At 40.9% G+C, this 19,621-nt stretch overlaps 1 protein-coding gene across 1 annotated transcript in view; it reads left to right on the forward strand.

Annotated features, from left to right (window-relative positions):
- Nucleotides 1–2,968: 2,968 nt before the first annotated feature.
- bmp1a (bone morphogenetic protein 1a) overlaps nucleotides 2,969–19,621 on the forward strand; it is a 63,898-nt gene continuing 47,245 nt past the window's right edge. The window contains 1 exon segment of the mRNA XM_078251607.1: nucleotides 2,969–3,222. Coding sequence (XP_078107733.1) covers nucleotides 3,015–3,222 — 208 coding nt within the window. The 5' untranslated portion in view covers nucleotides 2,969–3,014.

Below are 19,621 nucleotides of genomic sequence, written 5' to 3' on the forward strand. Positions count from 1 at the left end.
AGCTCTTATTTCTGCCCCGACGACCGAGGAGGGCTCACCGAGGAGGGATCACCGAGGAGGGCTCACCGAGGAGGGATCACCGAGGAGGGATCACCGAGGAGGGCTCACCGAGGAGGGATCACCGAGGAGGGCTCACCGAGGAGCTATAGTCGAGGATACACGAGAGGAGAGCAGCCTTCCCTGAAGCCGTGCAGCTGAAGGAGTTGCAAACTCCGCCCAAACAGCTGACGTATTCATCCCTCTACAACACATTTGCTCGGTTCCTCTCTCCTCCGATGATTTCCTCTCTCTCTCCCGTGCCTCCTCTGTGGGAGGGACTAAGACGTGAGGAAGGGAGGCAGGTGGAGGAGTGGAGAAGGCAATTTAAGCGACACAAGAAGCACCTATAGACTAGCAATCTCGCAAAGTCCACTGCACCAAATGTCCCCCCGGTCCCTTTAGTGGAAATTACACCCTAGGCTGTCTGTACATGAGGAACCTCATCCACTATCATTTTTTTTTTTTGCCAATCTCAGACTATCATACCTGCCTTTTTAAGTTTATTTGTAATGTAAGTAAGTAAAGTTTATTTCTAGAGCACATTTAAACATAGCTTACGCTGGCCGACTTGCTGTACGAAAAAAAAAGCACTAAGGTGCTGTATTAAAGAACATTGAAATGTAAAATTTAAAAATTAGAAAGAAAACACAAAAACAACAAACATCCCCGACGACAAAAACAAGCAGCAGTCCACACATGAAGAAGTATCGACATAATAACAGCTTGAGAGATGAGTGTGCTTTAAAAAGGCCAGTGAGTATAAATATGTCTTTAGATTTAGATTTTTTTTTTTAAACAGAAATGGAGGGAGCACATCTGCTGGTTCCACAGATGTGGAGCAGCAATGGCAAAGCCCTTTGACTTACAATCTCTCCATGGAATGTTCCGTAAATTGCCAACAGGTGGCGTTCAAAGCACTTGGATTTGCTCGTGACTCCTTATGTGAGTAAAAAGCCCATTGCAGAGAGGTAAAGCTCAGTATGTGTGATGTGTATTTATGGAAAAAAACAGAAAGTGAAGGAGGGAGTTTGAGTTTATACTTTAATGAGGCTGTAAGAAGATAGGGAACATGATAACCCTAACATGTGTCATTTAAGTAGCCTTCAGCTTCTTTTGAACTTTTATAGACAAATAAGAGAGCCATAATTGAACTCCATGGCAGTGGTGGAATGTAACTAAGTACATTTACTCAAGTACTGTACTTAAGTATGTTGAGGTACTTGTTCTTAACCTGAGTATTTTCTTTTCATTTCACTTTCTACTTCTACTCCGCTACATTTCAGAGAGAAATATTGTACTTTTTACTCCACTACATTGATCTGACAGCTTTAGTTACTATAGTTACTTTAAAAATTAAGATTTGTTTTTTACACACAAACGTTTAAACTACTTAACAATATAAACGGCCTACAAGTCCAGCTGAAATGATTAGACCATTAAACACACAACTGTAAAATGTGAGGATTGTTCTGCATCGAGTACTTTTAATACTTTAAGTAGCCTACATTTTCCCTGATGATAGGCTACTTACAGACTTTTACTTAAGTAACATTTTCAATGCAGGACTTTTACTTGTAACAGAGTTTTTTTTTTTTTACAGTGTGGTATTAGTACTATTTCTTAAGTATCTGAATACTTCTTCCACCACTGCTCCATGGGGCCATTTTTTCAGCAAGCTCTTGCCCCAGGGAGCTAAATATGATGACTCGATGATTGCTCGATTTAATATCAAAGGTAATAGCCTATCATTAAGGTCTATAAACAGAAGGATAATGGCGGCAGCAGAGGAGAAACCACCACTATTATTTTTACAAAGAGATAACATGCAGTGAGCCACGTTATGATCCCTCATATGCTCTTCAAGCAGTGGTGTAGTCTAATGTATTGTAGTGGGTAGGCTACACTGTACTGTATATGTATGGGCCAATACTCTATATATGGGCCAGAATGGGCCTTTTGGTGGGGGGCATTTCATAGTGGGGGGGGTCTGGGTGTCCTCCCCCAGAGAAGTTTTGAGCATCAACGACTTCATTTCCTGCATTCTGACACACTTTTATGCACCAATTTGGGGTGGAAATACCTTTATTTAGCCTATGTGAAAAGCACAGATGACAATTCAAAATATATCAAAATTACAATGCAAAGTATGTTGTTACGTGTCATTGGGCATTTTTAAGTGGGTATATGGAAATCCTGTGCCGACTGGGGAGCATTAAAAAAGCACAGGGACATCATCGAGTAATAGGACATTTTCACCGCCCCTGTGGAGTGGACAGGGCTGGCCCGGGCATAGGCAGTATATGGGCAGATGCTAGGGGCGCCGGCAGTCCAAATGAGTCAAGAGAAGTTGAAGATAATAGCCTAGTAAAAAACGTACGCCAAACGTGTCAGTAAAAAGGTTGGAAAAGCGCTTTTTGCATGAAAAAAAAAACGTCAACAATGTCGGGTAAAAATCACCAGAAACGACGACAAAACATCGAGGAAAAAAAACCCACCAAAACCGTCGGATAAAAATGTCGGTAAAACGCCTAAAAGTTCGGGGAAAAGTAACTGAAAAACTGAAAAAAGCGACAAAAATGTTGAAAATACGACAACAAAGTTGAAAACAATACAATTGTTGAAAAAAAAAAAAAAAACGACATAAAACTTAGGAAAAAGCTACACAAACGTCTGAAATGTTGCCTGGGGCAACAGATTGGTTCGGGCCGGCTCTACCTGCGGAGCCGCCAGATCATCAAAGTTTCTCCGGCAGCAGTCGCCTGAAGCTCCGGCTGGAGGAGAGAAACCACTGCCCCCAGAGCCAAGGAGACACCGGAGAGAGGCTGGAATTAAAACCCGCCCTCCGGAGAGATCTCGTCCACCCCCACCCCCCCCCACAAAAAACCTCCCATTTTCTCTCTCTCTCTCTCTCTCTCTCTCTCTCTCTCTCTCTCTTTCTCTCACTCACTCTTCTGTCTCTCTCTCTCTTTCCCTCTATGTCCCTCTCTCTTCCTTTACCTTTATCCCTCGTCTTTCGCCGTTTTCCCTTCACCACAATAATGGATCTCACGGCGAGATGTTTGTGTCTCCTATCCTGTCTCGGCGTGATACAGGCGATCGATTTGGAAGCGATTGATCCGGGCTACTATGTGGAGCCTACTGCCACATCAGAGGCGATCGACTATAAGGATCCCTGTAAAGCTGGTGAGATGTTTTCCCCCTTCTTTTTTCTAGCCCTGTGCTGTGCGATTCACCTTTTTATGTGGAGGTAGGAAACATGCCACGAATGTGTTTTGTGGAGCTCGCAGAGATCGGCCGGAGAAACGCTTTTTTTTTTTTAAAGAGATGACAGTTAGTGGATGTAGTTTTTAAAAGGCTTGATGGAACATTGTGTGCATTTGTTTTTGTACTGAGTGACATAGTTTGTGCAGTTTGAAACATTTAAAAGCACACTCACGGAGTCGCAGCTTGGATAGTAATCGAGCTCGGAGAGAGCGGCTTCAAGGATTGTAAGACTGAAAATGAAAATAAAAAGGATGAGTGGCTGGATACATTTCTTGAGACTTCAAAAGTTTTGGCTTGAGTGCTTGTTGAAAAGTTACAGCTTGCTGTTTGCGGCAAATGCACTTTCATATTTGTATTTTTTTTAAACGTGATCATGTAGTTGCTGCAGGCGCTCTGCTCTGCTGTGTAAAAGCCTGAGCTGTTGGGCAAACGGAGGATTTCTGCACTTTGATTGTTAGACTTGTGCTGCTCCCTTTCTGGTTGCTTTTTGTCACTGCACAAATAGTGTTTTTTTTTTTTTTTGTTGTTGTTTTTTTTTCTTCTTCCACCGGCTGTTCACATGGCCACTAAAACAAAGTGGAGGAGGGGAGAGATCAGAGTACAGTGGAGCTTAGAAATTATGCACATAATTCTGTTGGCTGTTGTCTCATGGCTCAAAGTATAAATGGGTCTGTTTCTTTTCTGCTGTGGTGAAACCTGCATATTTTCTACCATTATTTGGCAGAAGCATATCTGACTTGACATTGTAATCTCTCTGTGTGTGTGTGTGTGTGTGTGTGTGTGTGTGTGTGTGTGCATACTGTGAACTCACTGTCTTGCCAAATCCCTTTGGGGGAGTTTGAACAGATTGTGTTTTCCATCTGGTGAAAGTATTCAGGTTACAGATACAGAGAGTTGGCGTCGCTCAAAATGACCTCTAAAGTTCTGGAAGTGCTTTCCGATTAGGCATTTGACAATTTCTGATGTGGCAGTGGATTTCTAAAGCACAATTTCAACCCTCCAAACTGTCAGCTACACCCCAGCTATCTGTTTTCTTCATCTTTCCCCTGAAAAGAAGAGCAGAGTGTGGAGGGGAGGGGGGGGGTGTAAAGATGGGGCTTCACATAAACATGACCAGTGGTGGAATGTAACTAAGTACATTTACTCAAGTACTGTACTTAAGTCCAAATGTTGAGGTACTTGTACTTTACTTAAGTCTTTTCTTTTCATGCCACTTTCTACTTCTACTCCGCTACACATCTCAGAGAGAAATATTGTACTTTTTACTCCGCTACATTCATCTGTTACAGCTTTAGTTACTTTACAAATCAAGATTTTTGCACACAAAACACGTGCTTTATGAAATATGATGTTGTATTATATATTAAGCTACCAGACAGTATACAGGCCTACAGGTCCAGCTGAAACAATTAGGCGATCAAACACTTAGTTGATTGACAGAACTGTTTGGATCGTTTCGTGTTTCTAAAATGGGAGGATTCTTCTGCACTGAGTACTTTTACTTTTAATACTTTATGTACGTTTTCCTGATGACACTTCCATAATTTTACATGAATAACATTTTCACTGCAGGACTTTTACTTGTGATAGAGTATTTTTACAGTGTGGTATTAGTACGTTTACTGAAGTAAAGGATCTAAATAATACTTCTTCCACCACTGAATGTGGCAAAGGCCAGGCTGCAGATGAACCATGGTCTAATGACCGAGTCGGTGAAGATGTTGCTTCCTGTTTTTGCTTCACTGTCATTCGAGTGCTCACAGCAGATTGTTTTTGCGTCACTAGTATGGATTGACGTGGCGTTCAGATGACTCCTTTTAGACTGACGGGTAAACTAACCGAGGGTCGATGATGCAGTGTAAATATTTCAAGTGATTTTTTTTCTCTCCCGTTTATTCCAAGAAACTGTTGCTATTTCTCTGGAAATGTGTCATTAGGGACATCCCCACTTGCTAATCCCCAGTCAGGGTTGGTATTCGTCTTGTCGTTGGTGTTTGTGTGGGATGTTATCATTATTAGTAATCCGGGATTAAGTGTCATTTAGATGGAGTGAAGTTTTGTTTATGGTTTCCTCTGGGTCTGTCTGCGCACAGGTGGATGGGAGACGGTCACAAACAGTACAAACTCCCACTCGTTTAACCCTTACTGTTTTCCAGCTCGTCCAACACCCACCTGCTTTCCTTCTTCCTACTAAGCAGCGTGTCCAAGATGTGTCAGCTCTCCCATTTACTCCTCAGCCCATCCGCCAGAGACACCATTTGTCACTATACTTAACTCCATACTAGTAGATCTGTGAATTGTACAAGGAACTAGGGCTGCACAATTAATCGCAATTTTATGGAAATCGCAATATGAACTAGTAAAATATCCAAATCGCATGGGGGGGGGGGGCGCAATATTTGTTAAAGGCAAAATATGTGTGAAATCATTCTAAAATAAAGTATTGTGGTGCTGCAGACACATCCCGGCCTACAAATCCTATCCTACAGACTAAAGAAAGAAAATCTTTGTTTGGTACAGATCCTTGCAAAAAAATCACACTTCAATCATTTATTTTTGATTTTCTATATATATATTTTCAATGAAAATGAGAATAATGATACAAAAATGATCATTCCCCCCAATATCGTGAATCATATCGCAATCACAATATCAGTCAAAATAATCTCAATTAGATATTTTCCTCATGTCGTGCTGCCCTACAAGGAACCCTCTAGCCTGCTGGACTATTAGAATTAACTCTCAAAGCAGTTACATGAATCTACTTTTTATTTAACATGAACACACTACAGCAGTCAGCACAATAAAGTGCAAGTTTACAGACTACAGTCAGTGAGTTTTGAGTGACCACAACAAATTGCAGAGGGTGATTCAGAGATGGTAAACCCGAAGCCATACATCCGTAAAAATGGCCATGTCAGTTTTTCCCTTTGCAACAAAGTCTTGCCTAACTTTGGAGCGTTATTTAGCATGACATGGATTCCTTAGATCATCTAGTTGCATATAGTCTGGTTTAACAGCAGTACCTTTCCAGGATGATTGCCTGACATCCGGCGTGTGGTGTCCCTCCACTTCTGTTCTCTGTGTGTTGCCGTTCTCAAAATCCCTTCGCTACGGGAAACCACAACAACCTTCGAGCTAGCAATCTACAAGCTTAAAATGTCAAGTTTAAAAGAACATTTGGATGGTGCAACAAGTCAGGCCCGCTTGGTTCTTTCAGGGAATGATTGTAAAGATTTACTAAGAATATGTTTAGGTCATTTCCTCTCTAACTGGGACGTTTTGGGACTGATTGGTGGGATTGCTGTGGACGAAGTACACACGGAATTACACTGGTAAGAGCTAATGAGGTTTAACAATGTATCAGCTCATTTAAATATCTCACCTTACTGTATTGTGTCAACAGTTAACTTCAGTTAATATTATATGGGGCGTTTTCTTTTGCGGGGTGTAAATGTTCCACCAAAAGAAGTTCCTTCCTGAGACTATTCTGCAGAGCCGCCGTCGCTGCGTCCGGAGCTTAGCGCCGCCCAAGACGATTGTGATTGGTTTAAAGAAATGCAAACAACCTAGAGCCTTGTTTTCCTCCTATCCCAGAATGCATCTGTGGTGCAGGCAGACTTTACTCCACAGCGCTGTGGAGATATAGGTCTGGAAATGCGGGACTATTTTTCATAAGATACCAACATCTTCACTCTAGCCTTCAAACAGAGTCTCTTAAAAGTAAAAAAAAAAATCAACTCAGGATTTTATGAATTGATATCAGATCATTTAATTGGGCATCTATTTGAATGGAAAATCGTTTTTTTTTTTTTAAAACCCAGCCCTATAGATCATGATTCTTGGATTATTGATTTTCTCTCTTTTTTTCCTCATATTTCAAGCACATCCCTGCACTGAGTCTACTTGATCGCTTTCTGTGGCCTCCAGGTCAGCACTTTTATGTCCTGTGCTTCCGTCCAGGAAAAAAAGCTTACAGCCGTGTGAAGTTTCTAAAGCAGTAATGCTCAGTGCAGTTCCTTCCTGTCCTCTGTATGGCTGTCCTTGGTTAACACTGTTTTTCCATGTCAGGGTTTTTACTAACTGACTGGGGGATACACATGTGAAATTGTTTTCCTGTTGTCCTCTTGAAAGTGAATGCAGTCTTGACATACTGTATAATCCGCCAGACTCACCAGACCTTCCTTCGCAGTGCTGCTGCGGAGGGTCTGGCTAGTCCAAACAGCATTCCGGGATGGGAGAAAAATGCGCTCTGGATTATTGGCATTTCTTTAAACCAATCACAATCGTCTTGGGCGGTGCTAAGCGCCGGACGGAGCCACGGTGCCTCTGCAAAATAGCCTCTGGAAGGAACTTGTTTTGGTGGAACGTGTACGTTCAAAAGTAGTTTTAGTCGTGCAACAGAAAACTCCGATTGGACAGATAGTCTAGCTAGCTGTCTGGATTTACCCTGCAGAGATCTGAGGAGCAGCTAATCATAGTCCTCAGAAATCCACCGGAGTTTAAAATTCCAACACAAAGAAAGCGTTAGGTAACGGACTTCCGGCCGAAAAGAAGGACATCCGTTGGAATTTCCGGCTGCAACTGAGCAGTACCAGAAGTGCACTACTGTGACTACAAACAGGGCAACTACACCCCCGTCTTCTCTTGTCCTCTCTTATGCAAGTGGTTCCCTGGTCTATCTGGGCAGCCAGCTCTCTCCTTCACACAGACTGTAGGTCATTCATTTCGTGCCAAGGGAAAGCACGGCTGGAAAGGTGGAGGGCAGGACGGCCGCACTGTGCCAGTCCAGCGCAGGTGAGGTGAGTGAGGCCATTTACGAGGGGGCTTGGAAGGTTATCCGCAGTCTGCTTGCTGCCTCTGAAGAATTTGTTGCCGTCAACACAGCGGCTTGTGTTTTTCCTCTCGCCGCTCGATGTCGGGCCTCGATTGAGATTTGGCCATTTAAAATACAACAGCTGGATTCTTTTTGACCACTAAGTTTCAGGACTTTTACTTTATCATAAGTTTGTTTGTCAACTATTAAATTAATCAGCAACTACTTTGATAGTTTAATGGATTAATCAGTTTGAGTCATGACATGGATTCCTTAGGATCGTCTAGTTTCATATGATACTTCTGCTGTAAATTGTACAAGCGAGAAGCAACCGTCAAATATTTTTTTTATAATGCACCGGGTTAATGTTTACTTTAAGAATTGACCCCCAAAATGTTAGTTTGAAGTCCTTTGTTAACATGACAGTCATTGAAAAGGCATTTATTAAAACACTGATTTGGATCAGATATTTTCTGTATTTTCAACTTCTACATCGATGATTTTCAACCGCAGAGTAACGTCAGACAATCTACTTCCTGTTTACACCGGCACGCACATGCCCAGTGTGTGAGAATGGTCATGTGATACGTGTCGTCAGACATGTCAACCCTTGTGTTGTCTTCCCGTCAACCATTTCGACCGTTTTCCTGGGTCTAAATTTATAATTAAAAGTTTTTCCAACGTTTTTGTCACTTTTTTCGACGTTTATTTAGTTTATTTTTACGCTTTTTTGACGTTTTGGTCGGTTTTTTTTCTGACGTTTTTGAAGCTTTTTTTTAGACATTTTTTCAACATTCTTTTACCATTTTTCTTTTTTCAAATGCTATAAAATTTAATAAATCGCTCAAATGTGATTAAAATACTGAACTGATCATTTATTTTACGTGTGAAGAGTGTATGGAACCATGAATATTTTTCTTTGACAATTTGGTTGAAAGAAACCCAAAGATTTTGATCTAGAAACTTTTTAAAAATGGGTCAAATTTGACCCGAGGACAACAGGAAGGTTAATATGGACGCAGATTAGTTCTGCTACTGGAGCTATCTACAAAGCATAAAATGGAAATGTAGTAGTGTAAATGTAGCCTAAAAAGGCAGCTCAAAAAACAGATGACACTCGTTACCGAACTCCCTCCCTCCCTCCCTCCCTCCCTCGGTCCGGCTCTGGTGATGAGATGGGGCTGTCTGTTGAACTTCATGATTGGGCCTTTAAGCAACACTTAAGCAGATACTTTTCCTTTATCATGGAACGCAGGCTGTGTAGCTGAACCCACGCTGGGTGTTTTTCTTACATGACAGGACCCCTGCCACTTCGCTCTGCAGGGTTTCAGGTGATTAGGGAGCCGATCTATTGGCACCATCTCGGTGTGTTAGTTGGAACAATATGTTTGTCGTCAGAGCTAAATCATAACTAATCTTGCATTACATTAATGCCTGAGTGTCCGGATCCTAACAACAAATGCTTTTGGGAGAGCTCATTTAAATGGCTCAAATGATGTCCAATTAGTCTACGATAATGAGCAGCTTAACAGTCACTTCTTCATTATTCACAGTTTGTTTTTTCTGAATAATTCACCGGCGCTACGTCCCCGTAATCTGGAAAAATAGTTTTTCCCGTTCCCTCCACTTGTGGTGAATAGAGATAGCTATTATTTATGGAAAGTGTTGCGGGGTGAATCTTCCAGGTTTAGTTAATCCACATTTTAAACTTTGCTTTGGACATCTGTTCATAGAAGAAAAACCTGCTCTTTTGCTCACACCAGGCTGTGTGTGTTGAATCTTTGAAAATTACAGAGTGTGGTCTAGACCTACTCTATCTGTAAAGTGTCCTGGGATAACTTCTGTTGTGATTTGTGAATATGAATAAAACTGAATTGAATTGGATGGCGAAAGTAAGTTTTGTCAAATTTGATTAACCCTGCTGTGTGTCCATGAATTATTCATCCAAAAGGAGCTCAAATGCTGTGTGTTGCTGACATTAAAAAAAGACAAATGGCTGGCGAGCTGACGAGTCATTAGAGGGACTTCGATTGGCAGTAGGGTATATCAGTAAGCAGTGGCAGGGATGAGCGGGGAAATCCAATCTGCTAATGGGCTTGATGGAGTGTGAAATGTTAAAGGGGAGGTGGTCTCTTGCTGTGTGCCCTTTGCAGCTGACGCTGCTCTCGTTTTGCCAATAAGAGTGAAGCGGCAGTGTGGCGACAGGCTCGATCTCAGCTGTGGCTGGGATGAGACTTTTATTGGAAAATAACGACTTGAATGTCAGGCTGTAGCTTGAGACTTCGCCAGAATCCCTCTTCTTATCATACCGTAGTTAACGTTTTTGTAGAGCTGCAAAGATGAATCGATTAGTTGTCAACTATTAAATTAATCACCAACTATTTTGATAATCGATTAATCTGTTTGAGTCAAGGTTCTCTGATTCCACTTTCTTAAATGTGAAATGTTCTTGTTTCTTCTCTCCTCTGTGACAGTAAAGTGAATATCTTTGAGTTGTGGACAAAACAATCAAAATGGGTTCTATGGGTACCCACGAGTCTCCCCTTTACAGACGTGTTCACTACATGATAATCCCATGTAGCTTTACACAAATGATGAACAGATTTTTAAGCATTCTATTATCAAATTGCGTGAAAAATGGTGCCATAGCTGCCATAAATGGGAGAGAGAAAAAAAATCTCTTCGAGGAAGCATGTCCCCCATAGGTTTTGGGCTGAGCCCCGAATGTTTACAACATCTGGCTCCGCCCCTGGTTTTCTTCTCTCCTCTGTGACAGTAAAATGAATATCTTTGAGTTGTGGGCAAAACAAGACATTTGAGGACGTCGTCTTGGTGTTTTGGGTAACACTGATCCACATTTTTCACTATTTTCTGACACTTTAGAGACCAAACAACTAATACATCAATCGAGAAAATAATCAACAGATGAATCGACAATGAAATGAATCGTTAGTTGCGGCTCTACCTTTGTGAAATGAGCAGAGTGCAGATAAGTGGACTTTTTTTCCCTCTCCTGCCTTGGGCTTAAATTGCAGTGTTAGGAAATGTGAAGGTAAGCATGTGCTGAACAAACAGCTGGTGTTGTTTTTACAGAGGAGACAGGTATACCATTTACACGACAATAGGCCTGCATAAAACTATTCATCATTCCTTAGTTGGGATTTTGTTTTTCCTTACTTTTTATCCCTGCTTTGTCTCAACACTCGCAGTTACACAGGCTTTGATACTTTACTACTTTTTATTTGGTGTAATTTTTAAACACACCGTGACCATGTTTGGAGTAGGGCTGCAACTAATAAATTATTTTAATTGTCGATTATCTTCTCGATTAATCGACTAGTTGTTTTGGTCTATTAAATGTCAGAAAATGAAATGTCAATCAGTGTCTCCCATAGCCCAAGATGACGTCCTTGGATGTCTTGTTTTGTCCACAACGCAAAGATATTCAGTTTACTGTCACAGAGGAGAGAAGAGACTAGAACATGTTCACATTTAACAAACTGGAATCAGAGAATTTTTACTTTTATTTCATAAAAAATGACCAGAAGCGATTAATCGATGATCAAAATAGTTGGCGATTACTTTAATAGGTGACAACTAATCGATTAATTGATTAATCTTTGGGGCTCTAGTTTAAAGAGACAATGGCTACACTGGGCCGCATTTGGCATAAAGGGCTGGTACAGAATGAAACCTGAAGGGTGATACCTCCACTTTTACACACCTCAAATGGTAATCACCTTTTTTTTGGCCCCTATAGGAATTCAAATGCAGCGTTTGTTACCAAACACAGGCTGTGAAAGGCGGTGCCAGGCTATTGTGATGCATTCCAATAGTGCTTACATATTGGCCGAGTTCTCTCATCCCTCATCAGTAGGTCATGTGAAGGGAAAGGCTGTCTAAACATCTCTATAAGCACTAAGGCTGGGACCGTATGCTTTTGTCCTAAATCCCGATTAGATTCTTTTGTGATACATGGGCGCCGATTCGATTTGTATTGCTATTTTCATTTATTGTGATTCTAGAAGAGTTGCGATTCGATATAGTATTGAGTATTGCAATTTTCTTTTCCTTTTTTAAAGGTCCCATGGCATGAAAATTTCCTTTTTTATGAGTTTTTTTTTTAACATTAACATGAGTTCCCCCAGCCTGCCTATGGTCCCCCAGTGGCTAGAAATGGTGATAGGTGTAAACCGAGCCCTGGGTATCCTGCTCTGCCTTTGAGAAAATGAAAGCTCAGATGGGCCGATCTGGAATCTTCCCTTTATGACGTCATAAGCGGAAAGGTTACCTCCCCTTTCTCTGCTTTGCCCATAGCAAGCTAGTCAAGGCCACATCCCCACCCTCCACCTTGCCCCCCCCTCTCTCCTCCTCAATGGCATTTAAAGCTACAGACACAGAAATGGCACATCCTAAGGAAAGCTCATTGTGGGACTGGCTCTAGTGGCTGTAATTCTGCACCAAGGCTGAATTTCTGGAAAGAGACTTCAGATACAGTATTAGGGGACCACTAAGGCCTATATAAAAGAGACTTCAGATACAGTATTAGGGGACCACTAAGGTCTATATAAAAGAGACTTCAGATACAGTATTAGGGGACCACTAAGGTCTATATAAAAGAGACTTCAGATACAGTATTAGGGGACCACTAAGGCCTATATAAAAAGAGACTTCAGATACAGTATTAGGGGACCACTAAGGTCTATATAAAAGAGACTTCAGATACAGTATTAGGGGACCACTAAGGCCTATATAAAAAGAGACTTCAGATACAGTATTAGGGGACCACTAAGGCCTAAATAAAAGCATCCAAAAAGCAGCATGTCATAGGACCTTTAACCAAAACAGAAGTTGTATAATACACTTCCAGAGACAATATTAGGGGTGTGAATCTTCACTGGTCTCACGATTCGATTACGATTATCCTGTGAAGGATTCCAATCGATTCAATATCACGATGCATCACCTCCTCAATATTATTATATAATTGCTACACCTGGTTTTCATCAACAAATTCAAGCAGTCAGATATATATGAACTCCCCTTTTTATGTTATGTGCTCTTAAAAAAGACACTTCCTGAATGTAGCGGAGTCTGACCGGAAAATCAACAAGTAACGTCAGTAGGTAATAATCGATAATGGTCTGTCACTACATCGATGCAGAATCGCCCAGGTCCTCATCACGATGCATCGATGCAATGATTCATTTCATCACCCCTAGACAATATATCATGAGACATTTCTGAAAACTGATGGTTTTCTAAGAAGGATGCCATGTCAGTCAGTCATTCTGACATTTATTTCATTTGTAGAGAACATAACATGGATTTTCGGCATTTTCTGCTTTCGCTCTGTTTTTGCTGGAAACTGACATGATGTAGTCGCCGTCCGCGGTACAGTTTAAATAGAAAATATTTAGGTGGATCATCGGTAAAAACAAACCAAATATAATAAAAATTGCGTTTCTAGGGAAAAGAATTGATTTTAAAAATCCTCGCAAAAGAAATCCCGATACATACGTGAACGGATTTATTTCCCCACCCCTAATGAGCACAGTGAGGAGTAAACGTGGCCTCACAGTGGAGTTCTAAATATAGGCTGGCGTCAGTGTCTGTGTCGGCTTAGTATTAATGTTTGTGCAGGTTTCAGTGGCAGATGTTGGGCTCGGGTGTTCACGGAACGAGATTCATGGGACTAGTGGCGGAGCATTTGACACTGCAGAGGTCAAGGCTAGAGCATTACACGAATCAATGGGATTAATTTGATTGAGATCTCATGTGTAATCTGGCTGGATGTGCTGATTGATGGGGGTGGTTTTGAGATGAGAAGGATTAGATGGTTAGATGGTTCAGATTAACTAAAAAATAATGCAATGGATTTGGACTTTATCACACATGGAATATGTTCCAATCCAATATTTCATCAAAGGTTTCACGAAAGGTCTGTATGTTGTTTGTATGTATTTTGTTTAGTCTCATTAGTTTGTAGAATATACACACACGTGTTTTAGAGATGCAAAGATTAATCAATCAACTAATTAATGAATCGGAAACTATTTTGATCATCGATTAATCGGTTTGAGTCATTTTCTATGAAAAAAACGGTCAAAAGTTCTCTGATTCCAGTTTCTTCTCTCCTCTGTGACAGTGAACTGAATATCTTTGAGTTGTGGACAAAACGAGACATCTGAGGACGTCATCTTGGGCTTTGGGAAACACTGATCCACATTTTTCACGACTTTCTGACATTTTTAAAGACCAACCAAGTAATCGATTAATCGAGAAATACTTATATACATATACGTTTTGTTGTTTTCTCTGACAAAAAAAAGAAGAAAATAGACATCTAAACCAGAACGACAGCTTAAAACCCCAGTGTTATTACCTAACAATCCTGCATAGATATTCATATCACAGCTGCAGCTGTTGTCATTTAGGTAATGAATAATGTTTGGGAAGAGATGCAGCACGGTACTCTACGGTGATCACTTGCCATCTGCCACGTTCGCTGGGTTTTAATCTACAGTACAACACACGTGTGTCTGTGCTGGTACTACTATCTGGATGAGTTTATCACCTTTCTCCATAGCCTGCCCTCAATCCCAGCCTAGAGTTGTGTACAAAAGATTCCCTAAAAAAAACGTGCGCCTGTGGATAATTAAAGCCAGGAGACAAGGGGATTAATTCACAATCCCTGAGAGTCTTTCCATAAACCTGCAACAGCATCTCCAGGACGACTGCTGTGCCCGGGGGAAATGAGTCCTAATGCCGCTGGGCCGTGCATTTGCTCACTTCAATCTCCACTGTTGTCTGAGAACAATGACACTGCGGATTAACCGGCCTGTCTCTGGCGAGGTGGTGCGTGATTGGGCAGAGAGCGCAGCCTTCTGTGAACCTCACGGGGGTGGGAGGGAGCCCGCACCTGGTTATTTGGTCACAGCATGCACATAACACTGCTAATATGATGCAGGTTGACACTGTATGTAGGGCTGCAACTAACGGTTATTTTCATAGTCGATTCATCTGACGATTATTTTCTCAATTTAATCTATATAGTTGTTTGGTTTATAAAATGACAGAAAATGGTGAAAAATGTGGATCAGTGTTTCCCAAAGCCCGAGATGATGTCCTCAAATGTCTTGTTTTGTCCACAACTCAAAGATATTCAGTTTACTGTCACAGAGGATGTTGTAAACATTCGGGGCTCAGCCCAAACCTATGGGGGACATGCTCCCTCCCTCCCCATTTACGACAGCTATTTGCACTATTTTTCAAGCAAAGGGGAGACTCGTGGGTACCCAGAAAACCCATTTTTGATTCAGATATCTGGAGGTGAGCGGTCAAGGGGACCCTTTGAAAAATGGCCATGCCAGTTTTTTCCTCGCTCAAATATGACCTAACTCTGGAGCGTTGGTTTCATATGATACAAATATCTAGCTTCACTCTAGCTTTTAAATGGAACCTACTACAGCCTCTAAAAGACATTAAAGTCAGCCAAAAGATTTGGAGATTTTGAGAAAACATTCAGGGCTGGAGCACCAGGGGCCATGCCTACGCTCCTCCCCTGAACGAAACCGAAAAGTAGTCACATTTTAGACGCTGGAATCGGAGAATTTGTACTCATTTTTTTTCTCATAGAAAATGACTTTTAACGATTAATCGCTTAAAATAGTTGGAGGTTAATTTAATAGTTGCTGCTCTGTCTGTGAAAAGCAACATCCTCCAATTGCTTAAATTTCCTCAGTCGATGAGTGAAAAAAGGGGTTTGAGAGGATTGTTTTGAATACTTTTTCTTAGTGTTTATGGCCTTTATATGACAGCAACTTGGAATTAAGTACCATAAGCCATAAACAACATAAGCCTGTTCTTTTAAGCGCTCAGCCAGTTCTGGGAATCAAATAAAAAAGTGAAGATAAAAGAGAGAAAATGTCCTTCTTTAGTCAGCCTATCCATCCTATACTGCGCGACATCTGGTAGCTTCCCCTTATCACTGCTGCTTTTGGTATTGGCTGTCAGTACGAGCGCTGATTGTGACTTGTCTGTTTTGTGTCTCTGGGATTTTGTTGAAGTGAATTAGTGTTTTTTTGTGAGCACAAATTAGAGAAATCCTTATGACCTCTGGAATTTAAACCTGTCGTCCGTGCACGCCCCGTCTTGCCTGCTGCGATCTACACCTTTTTCTTATGGCTGTCATTAACCTCTAATCCCAGACACAGTCATTCTGCCGTGCATCCTCCACGTCCTGCAGCTTGGAAGACTGCCTTGTATCTATTAAAGCCAGCTCCACATTGTTTCAATAATACTCTTCTGGTGAATAGGGATGCGAGCCAAGAGCTTTGTCTTTGTTTCTATTGTGCTTTTCTTTCCCTTTCTCTCTTGTCTCAGACCTCTGTCAAACTTATATACGAGTGCAGGAGATTAAAGATCCTTGCTCTGGATGGTTTTTATTCCAAGCTAAATGTGGAAAAAGAAAGCCATGAGCTGCCACTAAACTAGATGAAATCAAGTTCAATTTTCTTTCAATTCACAATAAGTGTAGCTTTTATCGGAGTGACACATTGAAGATTTAGTTGCTCCATTTATTGCTTTATGAAAGTTGTAATAAATTGGCACTAATATTAAAAGACACGGTCTTGTTTCTGAATTGTAATACAGACATTCTACTGACCATGCCATTAAACTTGTGTGTCTCGTTGGCAAATGCCACAAGGTTAGAGTGCGTCAGATCACACTTTATGTCCGTATGTTATGTTGCTAAAATATCTTTTTGACTCTGCTTCTAAGATAGTAACAAACAAGAAAGTTATTAAGACCTCTCACATAATTGGTTAAACACTCACAAAAATATTTGAAGGTCCAATATTGTAAAATAAATGAGATTTTCATGTCTTTTCCACAGAGAAATGCACACAGCCCGTAATCAGAAACGGTGCCTTTAAACGAGCCGTCAGGACTTCTGTACAGTTGTGATGTCAAAATATAGGTAAAACGTGTTGTTAAACTGCCGTTACAGTCGTTCCCCGGCTGCAATGACAGTGCAGAGAGCGCAGATGCAGAAGACCTGGAAATGCTGGCCACTCAGAGCAGACTGGGCTTTTTCAGGAGGGGGGCTTAAAGAAACAGGCGTTAAAATGGAGTGTTTTAACGCTTTAACATTAAAGCATGTAAACATGTTCTAGTGGAACCCAAAATACAAGTATGAACCTGAAAATGAGCATGATATGGGACCTTTAAAGCAACACTAGAGAACTTTTCCCGCTTCGGTCCCCCTATAGGTTGGAAGCGGAATTGTCCCATTATGTCTCATTCGAACTACAGATCCACTACCCGATCTGGCAAACTTGCATAGTGCGGTTATAGCCGGTAGAGAGCCGCAAAGCCAATGCAGAAGTGCCGTTCACCCTGTTACGAGTTGATGAACCACTGAAACGATTTTGGAAACATTATTTTAAGTTACAAAAAGTTCTCTAGTGTTGCTTTAAGTTAGGGCTGGGCAATATATCGATATTATATCGATATCGTGATATGAGACTGGATATCGTCTTAGATTTTGGATATCGTGATATGACATAAGTGTTGTCTGTCCCTGGTTTTAATGGCTGGATTACAGTAAAGTGATGTCATTTTTTGAATTTACCAGACTGTTACCCATTAGTCTTTACCCACTTAGTTATTATATACACATTAATAATGATTATCAAAAATCTCATTGTGTAAATATTTTCTTGTAAGCACCAATTGTCAACCCTACAATATTGCCACAATATCGATATCGAGGTATGTGGCCAACAATATCGTGATATTAGATTTTTCCATATCGCCCAGCTCTACTTTAAGTTGTATAATGTGTTTAGGTTTACATCTCCCTCGTACATTTACTGTTGAATGTTTGGATTTTCGTTGTTTGTCTTATTTTTTTTGGTCATATTTTGTTATTTTTTTCAAGTTCAATTACAAGATGTTGTAATGATAAATAAAAACAACAATATTGAAGATTTACAGATTTAAACTATTGAAAAACAACTACTGTGAATCACTCCCATTAACTTCACAGTTTAGCGATTCTCCTGGCTTCTTACCCCTCTGGCTGGTTCTCCCCTCCACCACACTAACCTCCAAACACACATGCAGAAGGCTGTCATTTTCTTTGTGCTCCACATCTGCCTTCCCTATTCAGAGCTGCGGTGTGGGCAGAGAGGATATGCCTTCTTTCTCTCTTCCCTTCCCTTCTCGTTGTCATCTCCTGTTCAGAAAAATATTACAGTGCCACCCCTTTGCCCTACTCTCCCCCCTTTGCTTTTCCCTCCACCCCCCACTCTCTCTACCCCCCCCAACTACTGCATACAAAACGGGCCATAAATTCTAAAGACGTGCTGGTGTTAAAAGCCGGTAATAGTGAGCGTCCCGTCTCTGTGGAGAGGACTGTTAACTTATCCTCCACAGAAATAGGGCATTTAGTAAGGAATCACATAAAGCAGTGGGTCCCAACCTTTTTGGTTTAACCCCACCGCCCTGTTAGATGAACTGGCGTGCAAATGTATGACACTATTCATTATATAAACAAACAGTGAATACTAAGGTTGGTTTGGTCAGCAATCGTACTACTGCTACTTGGGAGTGAAGCTAAACGTTTCAACCCTTTATCCACAACTTTTAGCTAGCTATTTGAACTGTTTAGTCAGTAGTTTTAGCTAACTATTTCAGCTGCTTAGGCAATACTTTTAGCTAACTATTTCGACCATTTATCCATATCTTTTAGCTAACTATTTGAACTGTTTAGTCAGTAGTTTTAGCTAACCATTTGAACTGTTTAGTCAGTAGTTTTAGCTAACCATTTGAACTGTTTAGTCAGTAGTTTTAGCTAACCATTTGAACTGTTTAGTCAGTAGTTTTAGCTAACTATTTGAACTGTTTAGTCAGTAGTTTTAGCTAACCATTTGAACTGTTTAGTCAGTAGTTTTAGCTAACCATTTGAACTGTTTAGTCGGTAGTTTTAGCTAACCATTTGAACTGTTTAGTCGGTAGTTTTAGCTAACCATTTGAACTTTTTAATCAGAAGTTTCAGCTAACTATTTAAACTGTTTTGTCAGTACTTTTAGCTCACCATTTCAGTTGCTTATGCAATACTTTTAGCTATTTATTCCTGTCATTCATGTATTCCTTACTTTTAGCTACCTGTTTAATATTCCTGTGTTCAGGTTTTATTTTTTGATACATTCTTTTAATCAAATCATAATTGCTGTTCCACAATCTTTCCACGTACCTGCTGGCACTAGCAGAAGTACCCCCTGGGGTACAAGCACCCCTGGTTAATCACTGCCATAAAACACATTCCTCATAAAGTAGGACTGTTTGGTTATTTTTCCTACTCCTTGGCCTCATTAAAGAGCTAGCCTATTACTTGTTCAAGGTGCCCCATATTACTCCACTGAGGCAGTGTCAGTGTCTCACTGTAGCATATCTGATAGCTCTCATTAACTATCCGAGGACGCCAAAGCACAC

Source organism: Sander vitreus, chromosome 5 (genome assembly GCF_031162955.1).
Source record: "Sander vitreus isolate 19-12246 chromosome 5, sanVit1, whole genome shotgun sequence".
In the NCBI taxonomy this organism is placed as follows: domain Eukaryota; kingdom Metazoa; phylum Chordata; class Actinopteri; order Perciformes; family Percidae; genus Sander; species Sander vitreus.